Below are 23,413 nucleotides of genomic sequence, written 5' to 3'. Positions count from 1 at the left end.
AGGTTATAAAATAACATGTAAAACATAGATCAGAAGTAGATAAAGTCTTTTAGAAAGTCAAAAGCTTTTCTTCAAGGCAGATGACCTAGTAAACCTTCAGTTCTCCCTGAGGCTGTCCACAGCCTCTCTCTCCACAGTCTGTCAGTTCACCTCTCTCCAGAACCTCGCATGTGCATGGAGTTCTTTTCTTTTCTTTTCTTTTTTCCCTCCCTTCCTTCCTTCCTTCCTCCCTCCCTCCCTCCCTTCCTGATTTATTTATTTATTTGAGAGAGAGAGAGAGAGAGAGAGCACACCCACACAAGCGAGGGGAGGAGCAGAGGGAGATGGAGACAAGCAGACAAGCAGGGAGCTGGAGGCAGGACTCGATCTCACGACCCAGAGATCATGACCTGAGCCAAAACCAAGAGTCAGACACTTAACCAACTGAGCTGCCCAGGCGCTTCTCATGAAGTTCTTGTTTACCAAATGAACCAACCATTTTCCCCTCTTCCCTGATACCTTCTCTATCATGAAGGGAAACAGAGCTTCTCTTTTCTGTTCCCCACTCTCTTGCATAGGAATTTCTAATTCACAGATCTTGCTATATCAGCCGGCCAAGTTGGAGAGAGCAAAACCTTACAAAGTGTGAGCATATGAAGATAGTCCATACGTGGACCATTTGACTTTGCTCAATTCTATGCTACAAACTCGACCCTCTGGCCACAAATGAGATCCTCTGTCAAGAAGTGCTGGGCTCTCGGGGGCGCCTGGGTGGCTCAGTCGTTAAGCTTCTGCCTTCAGCTCAGGTCATGATCTCCAGGTCCTGGGATCGAGCCCCGCATCAGGCTCCCTGCTTAGCGGGGGGTCTGCTTCTCCCTCTCCCTCTGCCTCTCCCCACTGCTCCTACTCTCTCTCTCTCTCTCTCTGTATCTCTCTGTCTCAAATGAATAAATAAATAAAAAAAATTCTTTAAAAAAAAAAAAGAAGTGCTGGGCTTTCATTCACACCTGTTAGGCCAGTTGGTACCCTAGTTCAGTCTGGGGTATCCTCCACCTGTAACTGGTAGGCATTTAAAGAAGTAGCACACAGTTATTCTGATGTTAATTGATGTTAAAAAAGTTAAAAATGGATGTTAATGACATAATTCCAATATTCTTCTATGCAGTGCATTATTGACAGCAATATGATTGGGGGATCACTTTCTAAACACTGACCTAAGTCAAATGCAAATAACTGGAAAAAAAAAAAGAAACCTGGAAAGATGCCACACACACAAAAAACAGGTATAGCTGAAAATGTTAATGGCTTCAGATGAATGAATGTAAGAGTGGAAATGTGAAGAGTTACAACTCAAGGCAAAGCTGGTTTCTCTGGCAATCTCTCCATAAGGGCTTTCTATTAACAAGCACATAACAAATTTAGAAACAAGCCAAATGATCTTTACCCTGGGATCAGTGTGGTACTGTAGCATGAATGCAGGTCAGGACAAGGGCTTGAATGCTGGCTCTCTACCTAGAGTCTCTTCATCCGTGAATGACGGATGATAATGACATTGAACTCCCAAGCATCATGCTTAAGACCAAGTGAGATGTTAGAGCATTTCATAGACAGTGAATTGTTATACAGATGTTATGCAACGAAATATGTATCTTAATGAGTCTTTAAATTATCAAATGTCAAATTATATTCAACAGAACCTTAAAGGTGAACACATCCAGATTCCCTGTAACCTTGTCATCTGTTTTTGAACAGGGTAACATAGAGTAATTTCAGAAGGACTTACCATTTCAGACTGTCTTATCACACACCCTGTCCACCTTTAACCCTTAGCCATGAGGCTGGGGACAGGAAGGAGGGTACGGCATGAAGGGATTGAAACAGAAGCCCAAAGTTTTTGTCCCAAGAGATTGTGAGGAATAAAGACAAAGGGGGAAATGGGGATTGGGGGTGTACACTGATGATCTCAGACGTCCTTCAACCTTCTAGCGGGCTGATGGGAAGGATGAGGTGAGTGTGAGGAATTCCAAGGCAGAATGGTTCTCGTCTCACTTCCCAGGACAGAGCAGGCTTGTGCTAATCCAGTTTGAATCCAGAATGGTCAAGAGGGTAGAGAACCATAGTCAAACAAAAAGGTCTCATTCACATATGTGAGGCTACTTCAGTACCTGAGTGGCAAGGGTAGCGAACTGAGAGCCCGGAGGGGGGTGGCAGACAAACATGGTGGCCAGATGGAAGGCACAGCAGGGATTCTAGAAGTTTGGAGTACCACTGAGAGCTTATCTGAAGGCAAGTCAGCAGGAAGGTGGATCACTGAACACCTGGTGACCAGATGGGGACAGAGAATCGGCCAAGAAGGCATGAACTTTGGCAAAAATCAACAGGTAGTTGAACTTGTTTGAATTACAGATTCTGAAAATAAAAGTAGGCACATTGAAATAAAAAAGAAAAAACCCTCAAAACATAAGCTCTAGACCAGGGACAGAAGAAATAATAAACTATCATAGACTGCTGAGTAATTAGCTCAGAGTGCAACAAAGAGCAACAAAGTAATGAACACTATGCAAGAGAGGTTAGCAGACACCGTTAATTGAGAAGCTCCACATATACCTAACAGACAATTCAGAAGCCAGGAACAGAGGTACTAGTAGCAAGGCAGACATGGTGGCTGAGAATTTTCCCAAATTGAAGTCATGAGTCTCCAGATTGAAAGCTTACGCCAAAGAACAAACTGGAAACAAAACAAATAAATACAATGAAACATGAAGTAGTAAAACTATAGTAAAGTGAGAAAAATCTTAGAAATTATCAATTAAAAGATGGATTATCTACAAAGAATTACTTCTCACCAGCAACTACAAATGTAAGAAATATGGAGTAATGTTCAAGTAGCTGATGGTAACTATCAACCTAGAACCTTATACCCAGCTATCATTTAAGAATGAAGGAAAAATAAAGATATCTCAGAATACAGATACTTAAGACAGTTAACCATCAATAGAACCTTCCTTTCAATGAGGACCTGTTACTAATGGATCAAATTTAGCAATTATAAAAATGAATTCAGATGGAAGCAAAGTATATATGAATTAAGTATGAAATACTGGTAAATCTAATTAACTATTACTTGTAGATAATGCCTATTTTTTTTGTGTTTAAAAAAGTTTCGGTAGAAATCCTAGACCAGTGCTGTCCTATAGAAATAATAACATGTAATTCCAGATTTTCTAATAGCCACATTAAAAAAGTATGAAGAAACAGATGAAATTAATTTTAATATTTAACTGAATCTATCTAAAATTATATCATTTCAATGTGTTACCAATTCACAAATTATTGAGGTATTTTACAAAGCTTTCTGATACTAAATCTTCAAAATGCAGCATGTACTTTACACTTAACATAAGCACATCTCCACTCAAATGCTAGGTTTTCACCAGAGTACCTGATCTATATTTAGAGTTCATAAAGTTTATAGTAGTTTCACATATCCAGGTTGTTCCAAACGTATTTAAATTTTTTCAATAACTTAATCTAATACAAGTTTTTGAATTTAAATTGATCAAAATTGAAATTTAAAAAATTCAGCTCATTTTTTTTTTTAAAGAGTGCTTAACTGCCTCATGTAGCTAGTGGCTACCATACTGAACAGCATAGTTCTAGACCATAATAACCACAAAAAATGAGAGCAGAATGAATAGATGAGAAGTTAAAGCATGCTAGAGTCCTGGTTTTGTTCTGAGGATGATACAGACACAGAATCATTTTAGACTTTGTTAAAATAAAATTTAAAGGGGCGCCTGAGTGGCTCAGTCGTTAAGCATCTGCCTTCGGCTCAGGTCATGATCTCAGGGTCCTGGGATCGAGCCCCGCATCGGGCTCCCTGCTCCGCTGGAAGCCTGCTTCTCCCCTTCCCACTCCCCCTGCTTGTGTTCCCTTTCGCTGTGTCTCTCTCTGTCAAATAAATAAATAAAATCTTTAAAAAAAAATAAATAAATAAAATTTAAAGATAGCCCTTAAAATTTTTAACATAAGGAACAGAATCTATAAACTTCCAAATCAGGAGGAGTGGAATAAAGCACATTTTAACAAAAAATTGAGAAAAGAAAAGGACAAATAATAAATAAAAACCATAAAATAAGTCCTTAGAAAAAGTCCAAATACATTAGTAATCACAATATACCTAAACAAATTATACTCATCCATTTTAATGTCAAGTGACAGAAGGAGAAAAACAGAATAATATATGTATATGATTCCACTTTTACAAATTTTAAAACATGCACAAATCAATATTAAGGATTTATATATGACACACATATCATAAAAGTATAAAATCATGGACTGGAAGGATACACAACAAATTCATGATAATGGTTACCTCTAGGGAGGCTGATAAGGGATGCGAACCAAGGGGATGTTTCTAAGGAAACTTCAACTTTATCTGTAACATTTTATTTAAAAAATATCTGAAGCAAAATGATAACACTAAAATTTGTGAAATTTGAGAGGTGGGTAAATGAATATATTATTTTCTGGATTTTTCTGTATTTAAATTTTTTCCAAATAAAAATATTAGCAATGTTGAGGGAAAAAAAGACTAGAAGCAAACTTGTTCCATTAAGTCTAGTTTAACTGTGCCCTAACACAAATTCATGACTAGGTTTATCCACAGCATTTTCTGCACTTCTTAAGTGACTTATAAATCTGGTTTATATAATGCCTCTTTCTCTTCTGTTCAAGACATATTCATAATTGCTTCAACTGGGTTCACAGGAAGGCACTGGAGTGGGCAAGATGGTTAAGCCAAGAGCAAGACCCCATGAATGTGAACACTCCTTGGGCTAGTGTAGGAGGAGAGCTGACAGGGGAAGGATGACCAACTGTACCATCCCCATTCTTTCCCTACACAGACATGCCTGAGCCCTGCACATGAGGATGCGAAAATGTCCTAAGGGGACACAACCATTCTTCTGAAGACTAAACAAACCAGCAGTCCTTATCAGGAAACCAAGAAAAGAAACTTGGAATTTTTATTCCACAGATGATCCATAAGGAATCAACAGGAAAAACTGCCTGATTGTCTTCCAGTAAAGAGCAGTTACCACCAGATAGAGGGGCACCAGGGTAGTGGTGGTGTTACACCAGATTTTCTCCCTCCAAACTCAGGAAGATATCAGAGAGGATGGGAAAGTCCTTATACCCTTCAAGAGTTGCTTGGGAACAATTCAAAGGGCATGAGCCTGTGGATTATCAGTGCGGAGAAAGACACTGACTGTGTGGCCGACAGCTGGGGCGTGTAAGGCTAGTACCTGGCTTGCGCCATCGTTCTAAGCCACACAAGACAAGAAAGGGGAAGGCTCAGGCTTCTTGCAACAAGTGCAGGGCCTTATATTAAAGATCCAAAAATTCTTTATTGGTTAAGTGTCAGCCCTTAGAGATTTTCTTCTAAGATTTTAAGTGACAAGGGATATTGCTTTGTAAGTTAAGTGAATTACTTGAGAGCCTAGAGTACGTATGAAATTCAAGTAACCATTTTCCAGCAGCCATAGAACAAATCCAGTCTCAACTCCTGGGTTGTCCATGCTAATGTGGGAAAGCTGGGAGCAGATATAACAATGCACATAAACCAATAATTATTTCTTTTAACCTGGGGAATGTATTACTTTGAGGTGATTCTTCTCTAACTTGCTCGCCAATATTTTTTTAAGCCTCTTCATTATTATTTAAAATTTCTTTAAAAATTAATTTACATTTTCTGTTACAAACCCAAGGCTGGAGAAAAGGAGCAGTCTAAGAGTGAGCTGGTTAGCAGAGGAAATATCCAAATAACCCACCCAGAGAAATGTGCATAAAACGAACTCTGCTGCTCTTCTGCTAAAATGAATATATAATTCAACTATTTGATTAACACAGTGTTAATTTCCCCCCAAATGGGGGCACTACCCATGAAATTCTTTTTTTTTAAGATTTTATTTATTTATTTGACAGAGAGAAACACAGCGAGAGAGGGAACACAAGCAGTGGGAATGGGAGAGGGAGAAGCAGGCTTCCCTCGGAGCAGGGAGCCCAATGCAGGGCTCGATCCAGGACACTGGGATCATGACCTGGGCTGAAGGCAGACACTTAACGACTGAGCCAGCCAGGCACCCCTACCCATGAAATTCTTGAGGTTTTCTAAATAACAGGTAGTTCTCTTAAATTCAAATATTCCATGACACATGAAACGGACACATGAAACAGACACATTTAAATTTTTATTTAAGCCACCTGGATCATTATTTAACATTAGCATGGTTGTTTTTCATTCATTCTGTAGGTCTGTTTGGGATCCTCCAATACTGCATAACTTTTTAAAATAATCTTTAAAAACCCAGTACTTAGAATTGAGAGATCACGTTAAGAGGGTTAATAATCAAACTAATGTTAAATTCCTCTGCTACCTCCTTCCTTGCTTATGTCTATTAATTTCATCAACTTCTATAAACCCAAATTCATTTACTGAGGTCACGTCAGGCTAGTATGTCTTCCCACAATGTTATTTTGTTGTTAGAGATAAAAGTAATTGAGTTAAAAACGGTGTTGTAAAAGACTGGATGAACTGAAATAAATAGAAACTACCTTTTTTTTCTGAGGGATACCTTTAGGGAAAATATCTCACATTGTATTCAGGTATAAAAGGTAACAAAAAGTAAAAGACAAAGCCATGTTCTAGGATGTTTGGTGAAATTTTATTAGCGTAAATATATATAATGCAATAATGGAAGTTTATCTTTAATATGAAATAAACGTTAAACATTTCACACATCTCTTTGGTCTGAATTGCCTCTTCCACCTGAGTTACGTTTTTCATGTGAGTGGTTTTGTACAGATGGGAAAGCACCTGGCTGAAGTCAGAAGCCTGAATTCCGGTCTGGCTCACATCTCACTTCCCTCTGCCCGAGTTTCTTCATAAGTACAACTGAAAGATGATGGGCCTGAAGATCTCATTTTCCTGACTTACTTAGCTGCTCGTGTACTTATTAATCACACTACAGAAGTGTCACTGTGTATATTATAGGGATGCCTATAGGTACTGGGGTCTTGGAAAAGGACAAAACAATGGATCCTAAATAATAATAATAATAATAATAAATAATGTATATATTGCACTTACGTGCAAGGCAATGATGTAAATGTTTTAATCCTCACCACAATCCTGCGAAGTTGGTAAAGTAGCATCATGTCCGTTTTATAAATGAGGAATTGAGACCAGAGAGGTTAAGTAATTTGCTCAAGATTACCTAGCTGGTAATCTTGCCGGTAAGGGGAGACCTAGGATTCAGAGCCAGGTAGGCTGGCTCACAGTTCATTCTCTTAAGCACTACACCTCTCAGAGTGGTTTGTGTTAGTTTTCTGAATTTCAAAATTGGCTGCACATCTAGGATGCTAGAAGAGCAAAAGGTTTCCAGATTGGGAAATATTTTAATATGTAGATCAAGTGGAAGAGCATATAATATGCAGTGGAATGTTTCCTATCCCCCCTTATTGGTGAGCCTCTTGGAATAATAAACAATTCCCCATTAAAAATACTCTACGTTGAGATGCACAAAAAGTACCATTCTGGATTTCTGAATGGTCACATAGATAAAAGTATTTTCACCTTACTATTAAAACTAAAGACAAAACACCAAATCATTTCTATTAGTTTTTATAGCGCTTGACATTTTTCAATGACTTTTACTTGTATTTGGTCTTCTCAACAGCATAGGAATATACATGGGTGACCTTAATTAACATTCCCATTTTACAGACAAAGAATAAAAGTTCAAAGAGGTCAGGTGACTTTCCCCTGGTAAAGAGGAGGTGGAGTCCACACTAGATCCAAGTTTTCCAACTTTTATACCAGGGATCTTTCCAGATGGTTACTCTGTTTTCCTATTTGCCCAGATATGAATTAATTTCTAGCAAATGGTAAACACAGTTACGATGTTCCCTGCATTTTTGCAAAACTGATATTCAGCGAGGTCTGATGTGATTGACATGTGACCACAAAAAGGGGGATAAAAAAATTAAAAATTGTAATTAAGAGGAGGTAAAGGAAAGCAATGAGAAGTAGAAAGAATATAGTTTTAAAAAAATGTATTCTATGGAACACATATAGAACTTCAGAAGGAGTCTTCAAACTTCACATTTTGATCACCTCAAATCTTTGGTATGTTTATCTCCCACATACACCATGCTTAATACTCATGACTTCCCACAAAGTAGAATTTAACTAGTTCTGTCCAGTATTGTAAAAAAAACACAGCTTATACCCAAAAAGAAAAAAAAGAAAGAGAGAAAATAAAAATAAATAAGAAACCCAACACCTCTCAGGGTAGACTTCGTATTTATCTTTGCATGGGGTCAGAATAATCAAAATATAATTTTAAAATAAAATCACCTTACAGTATACCTCTTAAAAATAACTTTTGTAATTAAACATTAATCTTGGTAATCCAGAACCTGAAATAAATTCAGTCCTAGGTCCAAAAGGTTTTCTAAACTATAAAGCTTTTATTCTTATTCTTATTTGAAGAGTTCTAAAAACAAAAGCACCTGCTCATTTTTTTAAATCCAATGACTAAGTAACGGTAACATAATATTTACATTACAACATCTCAATATATTATATACTATGCCAGGGTACTTATGTGTTTCTGATCACAGGGGAGTATCCCTGTTATTCCATATAGAACAAATTAATGAAGACAATATATCTTGGAAATAGTAAATACAGCAGTTTATGGTAACTGGAGAAAACAATTGAGTCTTAGACTCTCGATACTCAAAGATACCAATATGAGGACATTGTGCATATACGTATTTTGCATATGACCCTAAGATCCATTAGTTAACTGAAATACCCAGAAGGCTTCATGGCAATGTGCCTCTCCAATGGAGCAGATGCCTGGACCCTGACACCAACCTTAGGGCATGATCACAGAGAGTGATGACTTGGGTAAGCTGGACTGGAACCTAGAAAAAAAGGCATCAGCCTAGGTCTTAATAAAGACAACATTTAATCAAATGAACACTCGCGTATTTATATAACTCTTGATTCTTCCTTGTTTCATTCACTGAGCATTTTAGTTTAAGTAAAAATACATGAGGTTCTCAGAAATAAACATTTATGGGAAGTACTGTGGTATAATAGTTAAGAGCAAAATTCTTGGGTAAAAGAGGTTGGCTTAGAATTCCTGGTTCTATTACCTCCTCGCTACGTGACCTGCGGGGAATTCCTTCATCTTACTAAATCCTAATATTCTCTTGTGTGTATGAGAAAGGCCGTAGGGCTCGGCAGTTAAAACCACAGGCTCTGGAGCCAGACTGCCAGGACTGCAGTCCCAGCTGGGCCATTTCTTATCACTGGGGCCTTCTTTAAGATGGCAGTTTGAAGAGTACATATACCTTACTGGGTGGTTGGGAGGATTTCGTTCATTAATGCAAAGTGCTCAGACAGTGCCTGAGTTATAGGAAGCCATCTAAATGTTATTTATCGTGGCTGTCATTATCGTATCTGTGAGATGAGAATTGCCTCATATAACTGTTATGAGAAAAAAACATGAAATAATATGAAATTACACCATAATAGTTCCCCTATATGTTTGTTCCTAATAGCTTCACATACTTTGGTTTAAAATAAGATGCCTAATGAATACAAAGCATATAATACCTAAGGTCTGGTACATCCAGGCATTCAATAAATGGTAGCTATTTAAATTTTAATAGTAATAAATATATTTGTATGTCGTTACTGATAGGTTTCCCTTAAAGTATTAAATTTTGCAACCAATTTTGAAATTTAAAACCGTTTTTCCTGTTTCCCTACTTCTGAATATGTGTATCATTTACTTTATGTGTGATCAAATATGTATTTGCCTTTGGCACGTCTAAATGGCCCTGTTTTCTGGATGTGTCCACAAGATATAATAATACAGGACGCAAGGAACCAATACTTGATGTGACTGAACTCTTCTAAGAAGACAGTGAAATGGGCAAAAAATAAGCAGCCAGTGAAAAAGGAATTCAACATTTTGATTTGGTTTGTTATCTTCAACACTGATTTCTAAATTACTCAGGAGACTATCATATTTCAACATACTTACTAGGTACTGTGAAAGCAGACAGCTAAAATGGTTTTTATTTCAGTCACCATTTCCAAATTGTACCCTGCAGGAAAGTGGAATATATTTAACTTTGGTGTAAACAAAGCAGTGTTTTAGGTGGAAAATACAGGAAAAGAGGATCACTTGATAACTGATTTGCCAAGGGAATTTTAATGTTATATGGAGATACTTTTAAACATATTTTTTTCTTTGAGAAAAACCAACCATGTAAAAATGCACCAGGTTAAAGCTTATGTTCCTTCAAAAACACTGCATTTGTTATCTGTGTGTTGAACATCTACTTCTAGAACTGCAGTTAATTAAACATGCAGGGTGAGATCTACCTGCTCTCCAGCCACTGTGTGTGCCATTTGTCCTCCTACAATATGGAAGCATGGGGCTTATCATAAGCCTATTTCACTGCAGTTCTCTGAATAATTGAAAATATCATTTTTGCAATAATGAACATCCATTGACTGTTTTACACACACCAGGTGTTACGCTAAGTACTTTGCATTCACCATCTCATTTAATTCCCCCAACAACCCAATGAGGTAGAACATATTTGTATCCCTGTTTTACAGACAAGAAAACTGAGTCTTAGAGAATTAGGAATTTCAAAGTTTAGGAAGGAGTTAAGCAATGTCCCCTAAATCATACAGCTAGTAAACAGTACATGTCAGAACCATACCAGGCTACCTCCTCACCATGTATATGAAATAATTCAACTTACTCCTTTCTTCCCTTGAAAATGATTCACTCGTGCACTTGTTCAACAAATAGTTCTACTACCTGCACTAGGGGCATGGGATATTAGAACCATCAGAACCAACTCATGGTCAAGTCAAATTAGGACGATTACGAAATTAATTCCAAATTAGGTAATTAAATAACGTATGCTAATTTAGAAACATGGTGCTTGTCAGACAACCACCTTTAAAATACAAGACGGTGGTTAAAAGAAAGGCATAAAGGCCATGAAGTCACTTAATCTTTACTAATGAGGGAGGGCAGTTACTGCACACAATGTAATCTCAACTGCTAACAGGCTTGAATTTAACTTCCTTATACTTCAAAGAAAGCAAGACTTCACAGAAAAGACCAATGACAGATCACCTTTAATAACAAACTAGCACTGATCCTCCTGAGATTAAAAAAAAAAAAAAAGGCTATAACCTCCAGCCCTTTTAACCAAACAACTTCTTGTCAGTGTTTTTTCTTCGGACATGTGGTCTGGCTAAGCCTTTGAACTCTCATAGCCTTTCTTGTGGCTCATTATCATTTTTTGCCATGAATTATAAGTACTTACATATGTCTATTACCTACCCTATCAGACTAAAAGATCCTTAAAAATGAGGGCATTTACTTATTCACTTCAAAGGGGGTTGGGAAAAAACCCAATTCACATATTTTCCCAACATGATGGTGCTTTGCATAAAGGTGATGCTCAATAAATGTTTATTTAACATGAAATAAGTGAATCAATGAATAAAATGTACAAGCCTGTCATTTTGGAGCCTTTACTCAAACATAGGTACCATATCAGTATTAACTCAATTAAACTCAGCAAGCATTTATGGATAGCATACTACATGTAGTTAGGCCCTTTCATATTCATACTAGAAAACTCAATATGGTTAAGAAGGTTATTCATCCTAAATTGATTTATAGATTCAATTCAATCCCTATTAAAATTATGGGAGGTGTTTTTGTAGAAGTTTATAAGCTGATTCTAAAATTTATATGGAATTGCAAAGAACATAATAGACAAAAGAATTTTAAAAAAGAAGAACAAAGTAGAGGACTGATACTACCAGAATTCAGATCTTACTAAAAACCATAATAATCATGACAATGTGGTACTGACATAAGGGCAGACTTACAGACAATGGAATATAACTGAGAACCCAGAAAGAAACCTTCACATTTATGATGGAATTGGTTTTCCACAAAGGTACCTAAGCAATTTAGTGGGAAAAGGATGGTCTTTTCAACAATTGGTATTGGGAAAACTGGCTATCAACATGCAAAAAAACCAACCAACCAAACAAAAAAAACCAATGAGACAGAGTGAATTTAAACCCTATCTCACACTAGATACAATATTAACTCAAAGTGGATCACAGAACTAAATATAAGAGTGAAAACTATAAAACTTCTAGGAGAAAATATTTTTGACTCTGGGTTAGGCAAAGATTTATTAGACGTGACACTAAATGGATTTTATCAAAATAAAAAAACTTCTGTTTTTCAAAAGACATCATTAAGACAAATTATTTTACAAAGTCACAGACTGGAAGAAAGTATCTACAAACCATACAGCTAATAAAGGACTTGTATTTGGAGTATTTACAGAACTCTAACAACTCAGTAAGACTAAAAACCTAGTTAAAATATGGGCAAAATATCTGAATAGACATTTCACCTAAGAGATACATTATGCTAGTAAGCACATGAAAAGATGCTTGTCATTAGTTATTATGGAAATGTAAATTAAATTTATTAGAATGGCTACAAGCATAAGAAGTGACAATACCAGGGATGAGCAAAGATGTAGAGACACGGGAACCCTCATCCACTGATGGTATGTACTTTGGAAAATAGTTTGAAAGTTTCTTAAAATGTTAAAAACAGACTGTCATACCGCCCACCAGTTCTATGGTTAGGAAACTTCCCAAGAAAAATGAAAATATGCCCATGAAAGACTTACAGATCAATATTCATGGCATCATTATTCATAATAACTGAAAACCAGAACAATCCAAATGTCCATCCATTTGTGAAAGGATAAACGATGGAATATCATTGGGCAACAGAAAAGAAAGTAGTACTGATTCATGCTACAGCATGTATGGACCTCAAAAACATTATGCTGAAAGAAACCAGACACAAAAGGCTGTGTACTCTTTGATTCCTTTTATGTAAAATTTCCAGAAAAGGCAAATCTATAGAGTCAGGAGATTAGTGGTTGCCTGGAACTGGGATGGGAGCAGAGACTGGATGCAAACAACTCGAGAAACCTTTTCAGAGTGATGGAAATGGCTCAAAACTGGATTATGGTAATGTTATATAGCTCTATAAATTTACTTAAAATTACTGATTTGCACACTTTGAATAGATGAATGGACATTATGGTAAGTAGATCATACTCAAATAAGGCCTTTTTTTTTTTTTAGAGGGAAATTGTACTCCCATCCACACTGCTTGATTGTTGCTATGGGGTGTCAGTATCATTCAGCACCTGGCAGTGATACTTCCAATATTTTTTACCAAATTGGCTTTAAAAAATCACATCTCCTTATTCTTAATAATATACATTTCTTTGATCTCTAGCAAAACTGAACACTTCATCTATTTGAGTCTGCTATTTTCTTATAAGGATATACATCTTTTCCATAAGGACATGTGAGACTTCTATCTTTTTAAAATAGCAAACTTTTTTCAGTGATATGTGATACAAATACTTTTTCCCAGTTTTTCCTAAGTTTTTAGGTTTTGTTAACAATGGGTTTTTGTCATACTGAAGTCGTGAAGTCATGAAGTCACATCCATCTGTATTTTCATTTATAGAGTCTGTCTCTGGTGTTATGACATGTGATATTCTTCTGAAACATTAATCAGAAACCTTGAATATTGTTAGTTAAGCATCCCTTGTGCCCAGCCCAGAACTACTAGGCCTCTCCACTTTAAGAGATAAAACCTAATTTCAAATTTCAAAGAGGCAGACAGCCTTTGAGTGTAAAGAGACACTAATGTTTACACCCCAAATTCATGGAAAATTGCCTCATTAGTGTATTTCTGATGTGATACACTAGACATTTCCAATAGTTCCAGTGATGAGGTACTGGAAAAATTAAAAAAAAAAAAAAAAAAAAAAAGATGTGAAAATGTGTTTGCTGTTGCTAATCATGCCAGGACCATGACTCTAGGCCTCACTGGCTGATCTCCCTTTGTAGAACATCATATCATCACATAATAATGTGACCACAGCAGGCATTCATGGCTGTCTGACCAGAACAGTCTAGAACTCAGTCACTCATGATCTCAGCACCACCTGCATTCATGCATATTATCATTTTCCCTGCTATCCCACTCACTAGTAAAAAGTGGTGGGTGGCCCATCACCCATTAGGTAATAAATACTGGAAACTGAACTTTTTTCAAATTTAGCAAACTCAGAAAGAGATCTAATGTTAACTAAAGAACTCCTTACTGTTGAGTGCATATTGCTTCAAAAAATTCTACTACAGTTTTAAAAAAAACCATTTGGTTTAATATAATTATCATACACAAAGATAGAGATAAAACAAAGATATGATTAAGAAAATAAAAGAACGTTTTATATTAATGTGGGTATTATGGCCTTTAAGTTGTTTAACTGAGGCCTGCTTATATTAAGATACAATCAGAAGAGGCATTCAAATGCCTGATAACAGAAAATGACTCTGTTTTTCTCTGCATCTATTTGAGTCCTACCTACACTTGCAAGATCCACCCACATTCAACCTTCTTTTCCTATCAGTCCTACAGCATTTAGAATCTATACCTAAACTGTATATTCTGGAATATATATATATATATATATATATATGTATATTCTGTGTATATATATGTATATTCCACATATATATATATATATATATATATATAGTCTTAATGTTACTCAAGTGCTTTGTGCCTGCTACTCTTATCATCTTCAGTGAATTGAATATAAGCTCCATGAGAGTGAACTATGTATCCCCATGACATTAAAGCAGTGCTAGGATTCCAGATCTTACTCTGCAGAACAGCCTAAACAGGTGTTTATTAAATAACTTTTCTTGATTTCTGGAAAAAGTTGAAAAAAGGGGGCCAAGATGGCAAAAAAGTATTGCGGGGGCACTTTTAAAAAATTTATTTTAATGTAAAACAGGCAGTCCTTTAGTCAAGAAAAATAACGTGGAGTAGTATATAAATGTTTTAGCAGGTGCCCCAGCTTTATAGCTCTCGAAGTGCTAGGCACAGATTGTCTTCAGGTCTTTTCTTTGCATCTAGGCAGGCTTTACCAGTAAGCTCCAGTGGCCTCCAGGATTCCATGAGGCAGCTCTAAGGTGTGACTGATAGATGGGATGGCGTGGTAACTATGTTAAATTTGTGGCTGCTTCTGTCCAGATATCAACTTTGGGCTCCAGGTATAAATGAAAAGCCTTCCTATTAATCAAGGACAGGTTTCCATCTCTGAAGAACATGCTGATGTCCTGAGGGATGACATTCAAGCGCTTTTATGCAAGTCTGCCCCTAGTCCCAGGATGCCTGGCTAGCTTCTTCACAGGAACTCCCTGCCTTCCAGAGAAATAAAATAACCAAAAGCCAGTACTGTTCTTTCCTTCCCCTCTGTTTCCTTAAGAGAGATGGACAATGAGAGCAAGTAAGAGTAATGGTTTCACCAACTCTGGCCCTTCAATAACAACAAGGACTCCAGCACATCAGGGTCTAATAATGGGTTTGTGCACATCTAAGTTACTGTTCATTTAAATTTGCTGATAATTCTCAGGAAAAGGGATGGCACGAATTCACTCCATAACTCATCTCTTGATGATTGGTTCTTTTGACTCTACTAGAATTCCCAACGCAGTCATTAAACCTCAGATAAATGTTGAAAATGGTGGTATCATTTTAAATACCCTAGTTCTAGTAAAACAGGCCTGGAAAGCAATATTTTCATAAACAAATTTAAATAATTAATCTCAAGTATTAGTACTCTTAATCTGCCATCCATCTTCTCAGGTTCCTAATCTCTTTGCATTTCCTAAATTCGACTTGACCCGCCCACCACTAAATCTTTGGTACTAGCTATTGGTTGGTGAAACGTTGGGGAACTCAGGTATTCAAACCCTAGTTCAATGGCATTAACACCTCTCAAGATGTACTGAGGAGTAAATAAAATAATACAAGTCAAACTCTTCCCACAGTATGAAGCACACAGTATGTGCACAATAAACTCTAAGATTAAGAAAAAAAAAACACAACAAACTTTTGTTGTGTTTTTTAAAAAGTGTAGGAGACAAGTTCCCATCCAATTCTTAGTAATGGCGGGGAAGAAAGCAAAAGCTTCTCTATTTTTATAAAATAATGCATTCACTGACGCAAATCAGGCCACAGTCTTTAACTGATAAAGCAGGATATTATTTGTAATTTTGCCTCAAATTTAAGACACACTGATTTACACTCCTGGCAGGCAGTGGGAGGGTGCAAAACATTTTCTTAGGTTACAGCCGCCACACACCGGTTTTCTCTGGGTGAAGGAAAGCCTTCCCTTCCCTCCCCGGGACAATGACCCCGAGGGAAACATGCCACGCGGTGCTAGATACTTCGTGTCCCGGGCCCGCGCGGAAGGGGACGTAATAGTCCTCAAGGAGCTGAAGCTGGGCCGAAAATGTCCCCAGTTCCTTGTGAGTACCGAGGGGCGCGGGAGCACGCGCACCCCGCCTTTCCCGACTGAGTGTGGGCTTGGGTCGCCGGAGTGGACCCGGTGGCCCCATTCCTCGGCAAGCCACAGTGGGCGCCACCGGCGCTGTCCAGTCCTGCGCGTGGCTAACTCCGCCGCTCCCGCCGCGAACTGCCGGCAGGTCCCGGCCGCCCGGCCCCGCCTGCGCCGTCCCCAGCCCTGATTGACACGGGAGTTGGTACATACGGGTCTGCAGCGGAGGCGAGCAGGGGGGTGAGTGCTATTTTAAACATGGCTTTCCCTTCCCTTGGCCTCAGAGCCAACGCGGCGCGCCCAGCCGTGGGCTAGGCCCACCTGGGAATAACCCCAACATCTGCCCGACTTATTTTTTTTTTTTTCGATCTCCCTATGCATGGACTTGTTCCCCCCCCTCCGCCCCCATCACTGCTTTCCCTCCACACTAATCACAACCCGGCAGTTTCAAAGAGGAAACTCCCCTCCTGGAAGGGCGAATGGAAAGCTCTTTTGCTTCTTGTTGTTCGAGGTGGAAACCATTCCAGCTAGCATGAGTTCAAAAAGAAGGGAAGCCGCGTCGCTGGAGAGAAAGTAACAGTCAGAAACCGATGAGGACGGAGGGAGGGAGAGAGGGAAGGAGGAATGTCCGCAACAGGCATCTGAAAACAAGCGTGGAGAAGCAAAGAGATCGCAAACCCCGAGTTACTACCAAGCGCATTCCGCGCAATCCACCGCAATGACAAGATCTGCTGTAAGCACAATTTGAAGGCCTTTGAATCTTTTTTGGTAAGACTTACCTTTCTCTTCGGCATAATGACTACGTTCGTGCAGCTAAAAAGTAAAGCAACGGGCTGGAACTGCAGACACCGCCGCTGGATGCCGCCGCCGCAGCTGCTCACGCGCAGGGCACGGCGTAGCCCGGCCTCTCCGACCTGCACCTCCGCGGCTCCCTCCAGGGGCCCTCTACTCGCTCGCCTCTCCGCTCCTCCAATGAGGAGCCCCGGCAGCCGGCCGCGAGGCCCCATTGGCTGCGGCAACATTCTAAATTCCACGAGGGCACGCCCACCTCAGCGCACACGGTAAGCGCTGTTGTAGTTTCCACTTCACCGAAAAAAAATCTGCCTGGTGACTGAGCATGCCCAGTTCTACTAGTAACCCCCAAGCCACACGGTCCTGGAGTTTCATCGTTTTGCTGCTCCCTATTTGGATCCTGTCAGTAGGAACAGTGTGGGCCTTTATAGTCAGGAAAAAGAGTAAGGCTGGACACATCAACTATATAGTATAAGTATATGCACAGCAGGCACTTGATACGTTTCCTACCCCGTAAAGGCTTGTAATGAATGTTAGGTGATGGAGACCTGTAAGAGTGAGAAGATACCCTGTTCTGGGAGAGTGTGGCAATTTCTAAGGGTCTCAGTTTCCCTTTCTAGATATCTAATGACAATAATCTCAAAAGTTACTTAGCTTTCGTTTCCTAAAAATCTGTGATTACAAATCACTCACTAATTCAGCCAACTTCAAGCTAGGCTTGAAGATGAATAGGATATGTTTGTTATGGAAATTAGAAAAAGAATGAACAAGGTCAGAACAGATTATATTTGAAACATATATTTAAATAAATATATTTAAAATAGACATAATTTAATATTTCTCAAAGTTATGCAAGGCATTAAACTGACATTGCAGAGACACTTCTGAATTTATTTTATCAGATCAGTTTTACCCTGATAACAAAACCAGCGTAAGATCTCAAAAGAAAAGAGAGCTATGGACCAATATCCTTTATAAACATAGACACAAAAATCTTGAACAAAATTTTAGTAAATCAAACCCAACAACATTTAAAAGGATAAGACATCATGACCAGTGAGGTTTATCCTAGGAATTCAAAGTTGGTTTAACATCTAAAAACCAACCAATGTAATTCACTATATTAATAGAATAAAGTAAAAAACAAATATCATTTCAGCAGATACAGGAAAAGCACTAGTGAATGGGTAAGCAAACTGTGGTAACCATATGCAATAGAATAATACTCAGCAATAAAAAGGAACAAAATATCCCTACGTGAACGAATGCCAAAAAACAAGATGCCACATGAAAGAAGTCAAATACAAAAGACCATAATGAATAATTTCATTCTTAAGAAACTATAGGAAAAGCAAAATCAGGCAAGCTTAGTTTCATAATCATATTAGAAGGCAAAAGTTCACATCATAGGAGAATATATTGAAGTCTTACACCACAAACATGGCTAAGTTCACTTTGGTCATGCAGACGCTGCAAATATGCATTAAATGTCATCAAGTAGTTAATTTTACACTTGATCTTAGCCAAAAGGCTGAGAAGCGATCAAGTAGTTAATTTTAATGCGTGGCTTTTTTCTTTATTAATTTTCAGAATAATGAATTGACATCCCAGCAAACTCCAGAAGTGGTCAATGATTTTATTTTTGTAATATCTTTAGGAACTGATGGATTTGTATATATTTGATATGCTTCAACCTATTGCCATTATTACTATTTTTTAATGCTCATATTGCCCCAATAGGAGATCTTTTTCAAATTGGTCCTTTTGACAGATTTGTCTTTGGTAGATTTCTTGCTTTCAGGCATTCAGTGGATCACAATATGCTCAAAATAACTCGGATAAAACCAGTTCTTTGCTTGAGAATTGGATAAAAACTTTGAGGTTAATAATTTTACCATAAAAATAATATTTATAATGGAGTTGTCTTGGAAAAGAGTTCATTTGCAGAATGCTTGGTGGTTAAAAAAGAAAAAAAGCCAGTGAAGGCATTTTTAATAAGATATGTGTGGGAAGGATGCTGGGTAGCACTTGTAATCTGGGTCGAAAATTTTTTCTTTATGGAGATCAAAATGTTTCACAACAAAGGTAGTCTAGGGTGAATTTTTCCCTCTGTGAGGAAAAGCGGCTCACAATTTGGCATCTTTAGTTTATATTTTTCAAGGCTAAGCAATCAACAGCAAACAAAATTGTGAATGTTTTTACTGCACATAATAAAATAGTTGCAATGAAAATGAAATTTGCTAGTTGGATAAAGAAAGTTGATTGTGGGAACCTTGGGTCATTTGAGCCTCTTAGTTCATTTACAAGTGACAAAAATAACAGATTAGTTTTGAAATGAATAACAGCATTGATCCTCTTTCCTTTGAAGTGGATTGCACCTGCCTGAGGAGAACACTCTGGAATAGAGGGTTCTCCCTGTAGCTTCAGTAGCTTTAAGGTCTGAGAAAATAAGCACAGACCTGTGGAGGAAAGAAGAGTAGGCAAAGAGAATAATTTAGTGGGTAGGTAGAATTCCAGGTTAGGAGATAAAGACAACTGAGCAGAAATGAGCATGCCTCATGCAAGACAGAGAGGCGGCAAGGTCAACCTGGTAAGAAGTAAAAACTCATGTGTTTATCAGTATATTCTGCTGAGTGTTTCACTTGCTTCGAAACATCAACCTCTAAGCCAGTAAAGTCTTCTCTACAAGATGTGGAGACTATCTTAGCCAAGATGGACAGTGTACAAATAAAGGGAGTTACTGCCTGAGGAAGAAAGAAAGAAAAATTAGTGAACAAACTTCTTTTCCAATTCCAATTCCTCTCCCCTTCTTTCCTAGTCAAAACAGTTGGAATCTTATACCTACCTCAGCATTTTTCAAAACAGCAGAGCAAACCCATTGGTGGTATCATGACTATCATTAAGGAAGAGAGCAGGAGAAAGGAGAAGAAAAGAAAGGGCAGAGCATGGAAAATATCAGGGTGCATTTCACATGGTAAAGGTAAGTAGTGTTTTCTAAAATGTTTCCATTTTTCATACATTCCCACATAAACACACAGCACACATGTACGTATATAGTTGGCATGTATGGGCGTGTGTGCGTGGAGGCGTGTGTGAGTGTTCTAGGTTGAGACTTGAAATGTATTTTTAGGATAGGTATTGGTATATTTAGGATAGGTATTACTGTGAAGTAAAGCTACTTCACAGCCCTAATGAATCTTATGGATCTTTGGGGTTCCAGCAATTTCTTCTTCTGAAGAAGGGTGCTTAATCTTCAAATCTTGAAACGAAGTTTTGAAGGGAAATTATCGTCTCCCTCTTGATCTGTTCATTCTTCCCTCTTTCAGGCAGGCACAGGCAGGGTATTGCTTTAATTAATGGCAAATTGCTGGAGAATTAATATCTAGAATCTATCTATTGTTGCTTCTGATAACTCTGTAATTCTGGAATAAACTGTTCTTCAGCAAATTGGCCAGAGATTTCCAGAGGTGAATGATTTCAGGAATATAACAAAACATCAAAAACAACTGACAAGAGGTGGCAAAGGAATACTTTATTTTGTTCGTATTTTTATTAGTCAAATCTCTAGTTTGCTGAACGCTAACTTTTGCAAAGACCATGTTATAGTTTTTACAAAGTAACCAGGTCTAAGAGCCACCAACCTCAAATCACAGGAGCTGCCTGATGCAGGTACCTAGACCCTAAGCCCAAGTTATTGAATCAGAATTTTTAATGACTAGACCTGGGAGTCTGCACTTCAAACAAGTTCCTCCTATGATTCTTTTATGTGTGTATGTATGTATGTATTTATGAGAGAGAGTGTGCACACACAAGTTGGGGGGGCAGAGGGAGAGGGAGAGAGAATCTCAAGCAGACTCTGCGCTGGGTACAAAGCCCGACTTGGGCCTTGATCTCCCGACCCTGAGATCATGAGCTGAGCCGAAACCAAGAGTGGACAGTTAACTGACTGCACCACCCAGGCGCCCCTCTCCTATGACGCTTATACTAGAATTTGAGAATTTTAGGCTAGGCCTTAGTTCTCAACGACCATTTGCCGAATGCCAGTACTTAGATTCGAATGCTGTAAAAGCCTGCTGCCTACTTAACACACTTGCAGAGAAGGAGCATAATGCTGTGGGTGAAACTTCCCTACCATGGACCTCCCCTTATGCTTCTACTCCATCTGTCCTCGGTTCCAGTTTTGCTTGGCACTACATGCTTACTCTGCATTCTTCTCCCTCCTCTTCTCTACTTGTAAGGAGCATGAAGGGTCATTAAAAACTGTACACTTTGAGATCCCTAGAATAGCACCTCCTCCCATCTTCGCTGGCAGTGCTCTGGGCAGCTCCTTGAGCCCCTGACAAGATTAAATTCCCGGGCCCCACATCCTCAAAGGGAACCTAACCTGCTCAAAGTTCCACAAACCACACCCTTTCAATGTTTTATTATTTCAGTGATTGTACAAGCATACCTTGTAATTGCATTAACAGCAAGAGGGCCAGGACATTCTGTGATCTTCTAACAGGAACCAACTTGTTGTTTTTCCCAGCTTTCAATCAAATTTAATCTGTGCGCAGATTCTTTACCCTATGTATGTTCTACACAGTTTTCCCACCCCTAGTCCTTTTCAGGTTCAATCTCTGTGTTATTTACCTCTCCTTCTTCTTATTGCTGCTGCTTAAACTCATCGGAGTGTAATTAATTTGCTCTTTGTGACTCCCAAATGACTCTTTGGGGATGAATTAGCCATGCTCAGTAGCTAGAACCAGGGATTGGGCTACATTTGTCCAGCCATCACTTTCTGCCAGATTAGTAGCTTGTCTGGTGCCAAGAGCCAGCCGTGTACAAGGAGGTGAAAGTTAAGGGAAGGGACTCCTGAGGCTTCATGGTGAGGACGCAGCAAAGTAAGGACACCACTCATCCCCTTAGGGGAAAACTCACAAGCTGCAAAGTGCCAGAAACTTGTTAGGGGTTGTTGCAGATCTCTCAGATGGAGTTACATATACATTCTTGTAGATTACTGCCTTTGCCAGTACACTCTCAGACAGGACTGCACCCTGCCTTCGAAGCTGGGGATCTTGGCTACCCATTTCTAATGTCTTCTGCATTTCTTCAAACCTCAGAATCCTTGGGATCTTGCAAGAAACACCCAATAGCCCCTTTCCTGTCACTGTGCACAGTGGTCCTGCCTTTCAGGGCAGATTGAACCATGTTCTTTCCTCAATGAAAACAAATAAACAAAATCCAGGCTTAGGGAAATGAAAGTCAAGTGAATCATTCTGGAAAACACCGTATGGCAACTGGAGAAGATTTTTCAGGTTAGCTTGGTTAATAACTGTCCTAATTCTCAAGGCAATACATTTTTACCCAGCCGTGGAACGCTAGCCTGAAAAGTGCCATAATCTTTAAGGCTGCTTTTTACACAGAGTTGTTGTTGCTTTTTTTGAGGCATGGAATTGTGTTATTCCCACAGAAAATCTCATCCTTCCCCCCTTTCTCATTCCTACTCCCACTTCTGGTCTTTGCAACCTTTAACAAATTTTTTAAAAATTTGCTTTATGAATAATCCAATTTACCTCTTTATATATAGGATATGTCAAAACTTTTCTGAAGTTTTAACTATTCTTTAAATAAATCCTCATCAAAAAGCCCTGAATTTGGAGACATTCGGCTTGAACTCAAATCCCAAGTCATTGAGCTGCAATCCCATTACTTAACCTCTTTGACATCCGCTTTTTTTGTTGCTGTAAAATGACAATAATGATGTTGATCCAAGGCAGACACTGCTAGTTACCAACCCAATATTCACACTAGTCTTCGGTCTTACTGACAGAATTCTGATTTTTGACATTAGACCTGGCCAAAGCAAAACAAAAACTTTAGTTCTCCACTTCCCCAGCAGAGAGAGGTTGCTACGTGACACTGTTTTGGTGAATGAGATGTGTGCAGACATCACAAGGTCGTAGTGTCAACACCACCTATGACAAGGCAGGGGCAGACCCAGCCCCACAGCTGCCTTCTGCCTTTGTTCTTCTCCTTCTTCCATCCCGGAAGTTGGTAATAATGTCTGGAAGTA

At 38.6% G+C, this 23,413-nt stretch overlaps 1 protein-coding gene across 5 annotated transcripts in view; it reads right to left on the bottom strand.

The window, feature by feature from the left end:
• HMGN3 (high mobility group nucleosomal binding domain 3) overlaps positions 1–17,747 on the bottom strand; it is a 31,010-nt gene extending 13,263 nt beyond the window's left edge. For 4 of the 5 annotated variants that reach the window (XM_032409403.1, XM_032409404.1, XM_032409405.1 and 1 more), the window contains exon 1: positions 17,346–17,747. In XM_032409403.1, the coding sequence (XP_032265294.1) occupies positions 17,346–17,588 (243 nt within the window). In that variant the 5' untranslated portion in view covers positions 17,589–17,747. The remainder of the gene's footprint in view (positions 1–17,345) is intronic. The other variant, XM_032409407.1, reaches the window with a different exon arrangement.
• Positions 17,748–23,413: the final 5,666 nt, after the last annotated feature.

The sequence above is a fragment of the Phoca vitulina genome, unplaced genomic scaffold, assembly GCF_004348235.1.
Source record: "Phoca vitulina isolate PV1807 unplaced genomic scaffold, GSC_HSeal_1.0 scaffold11, whole genome shotgun sequence".
In the NCBI taxonomy this organism is placed as follows: Eukaryota; Metazoa; Chordata; class Mammalia; order Carnivora; family Phocidae; genus Phoca; species Phoca vitulina.
The sequence above is the reverse complement of the archived record's forward strand: the minus strand, read 5'-3'. Positions and strand labels throughout refer to the sequence as shown.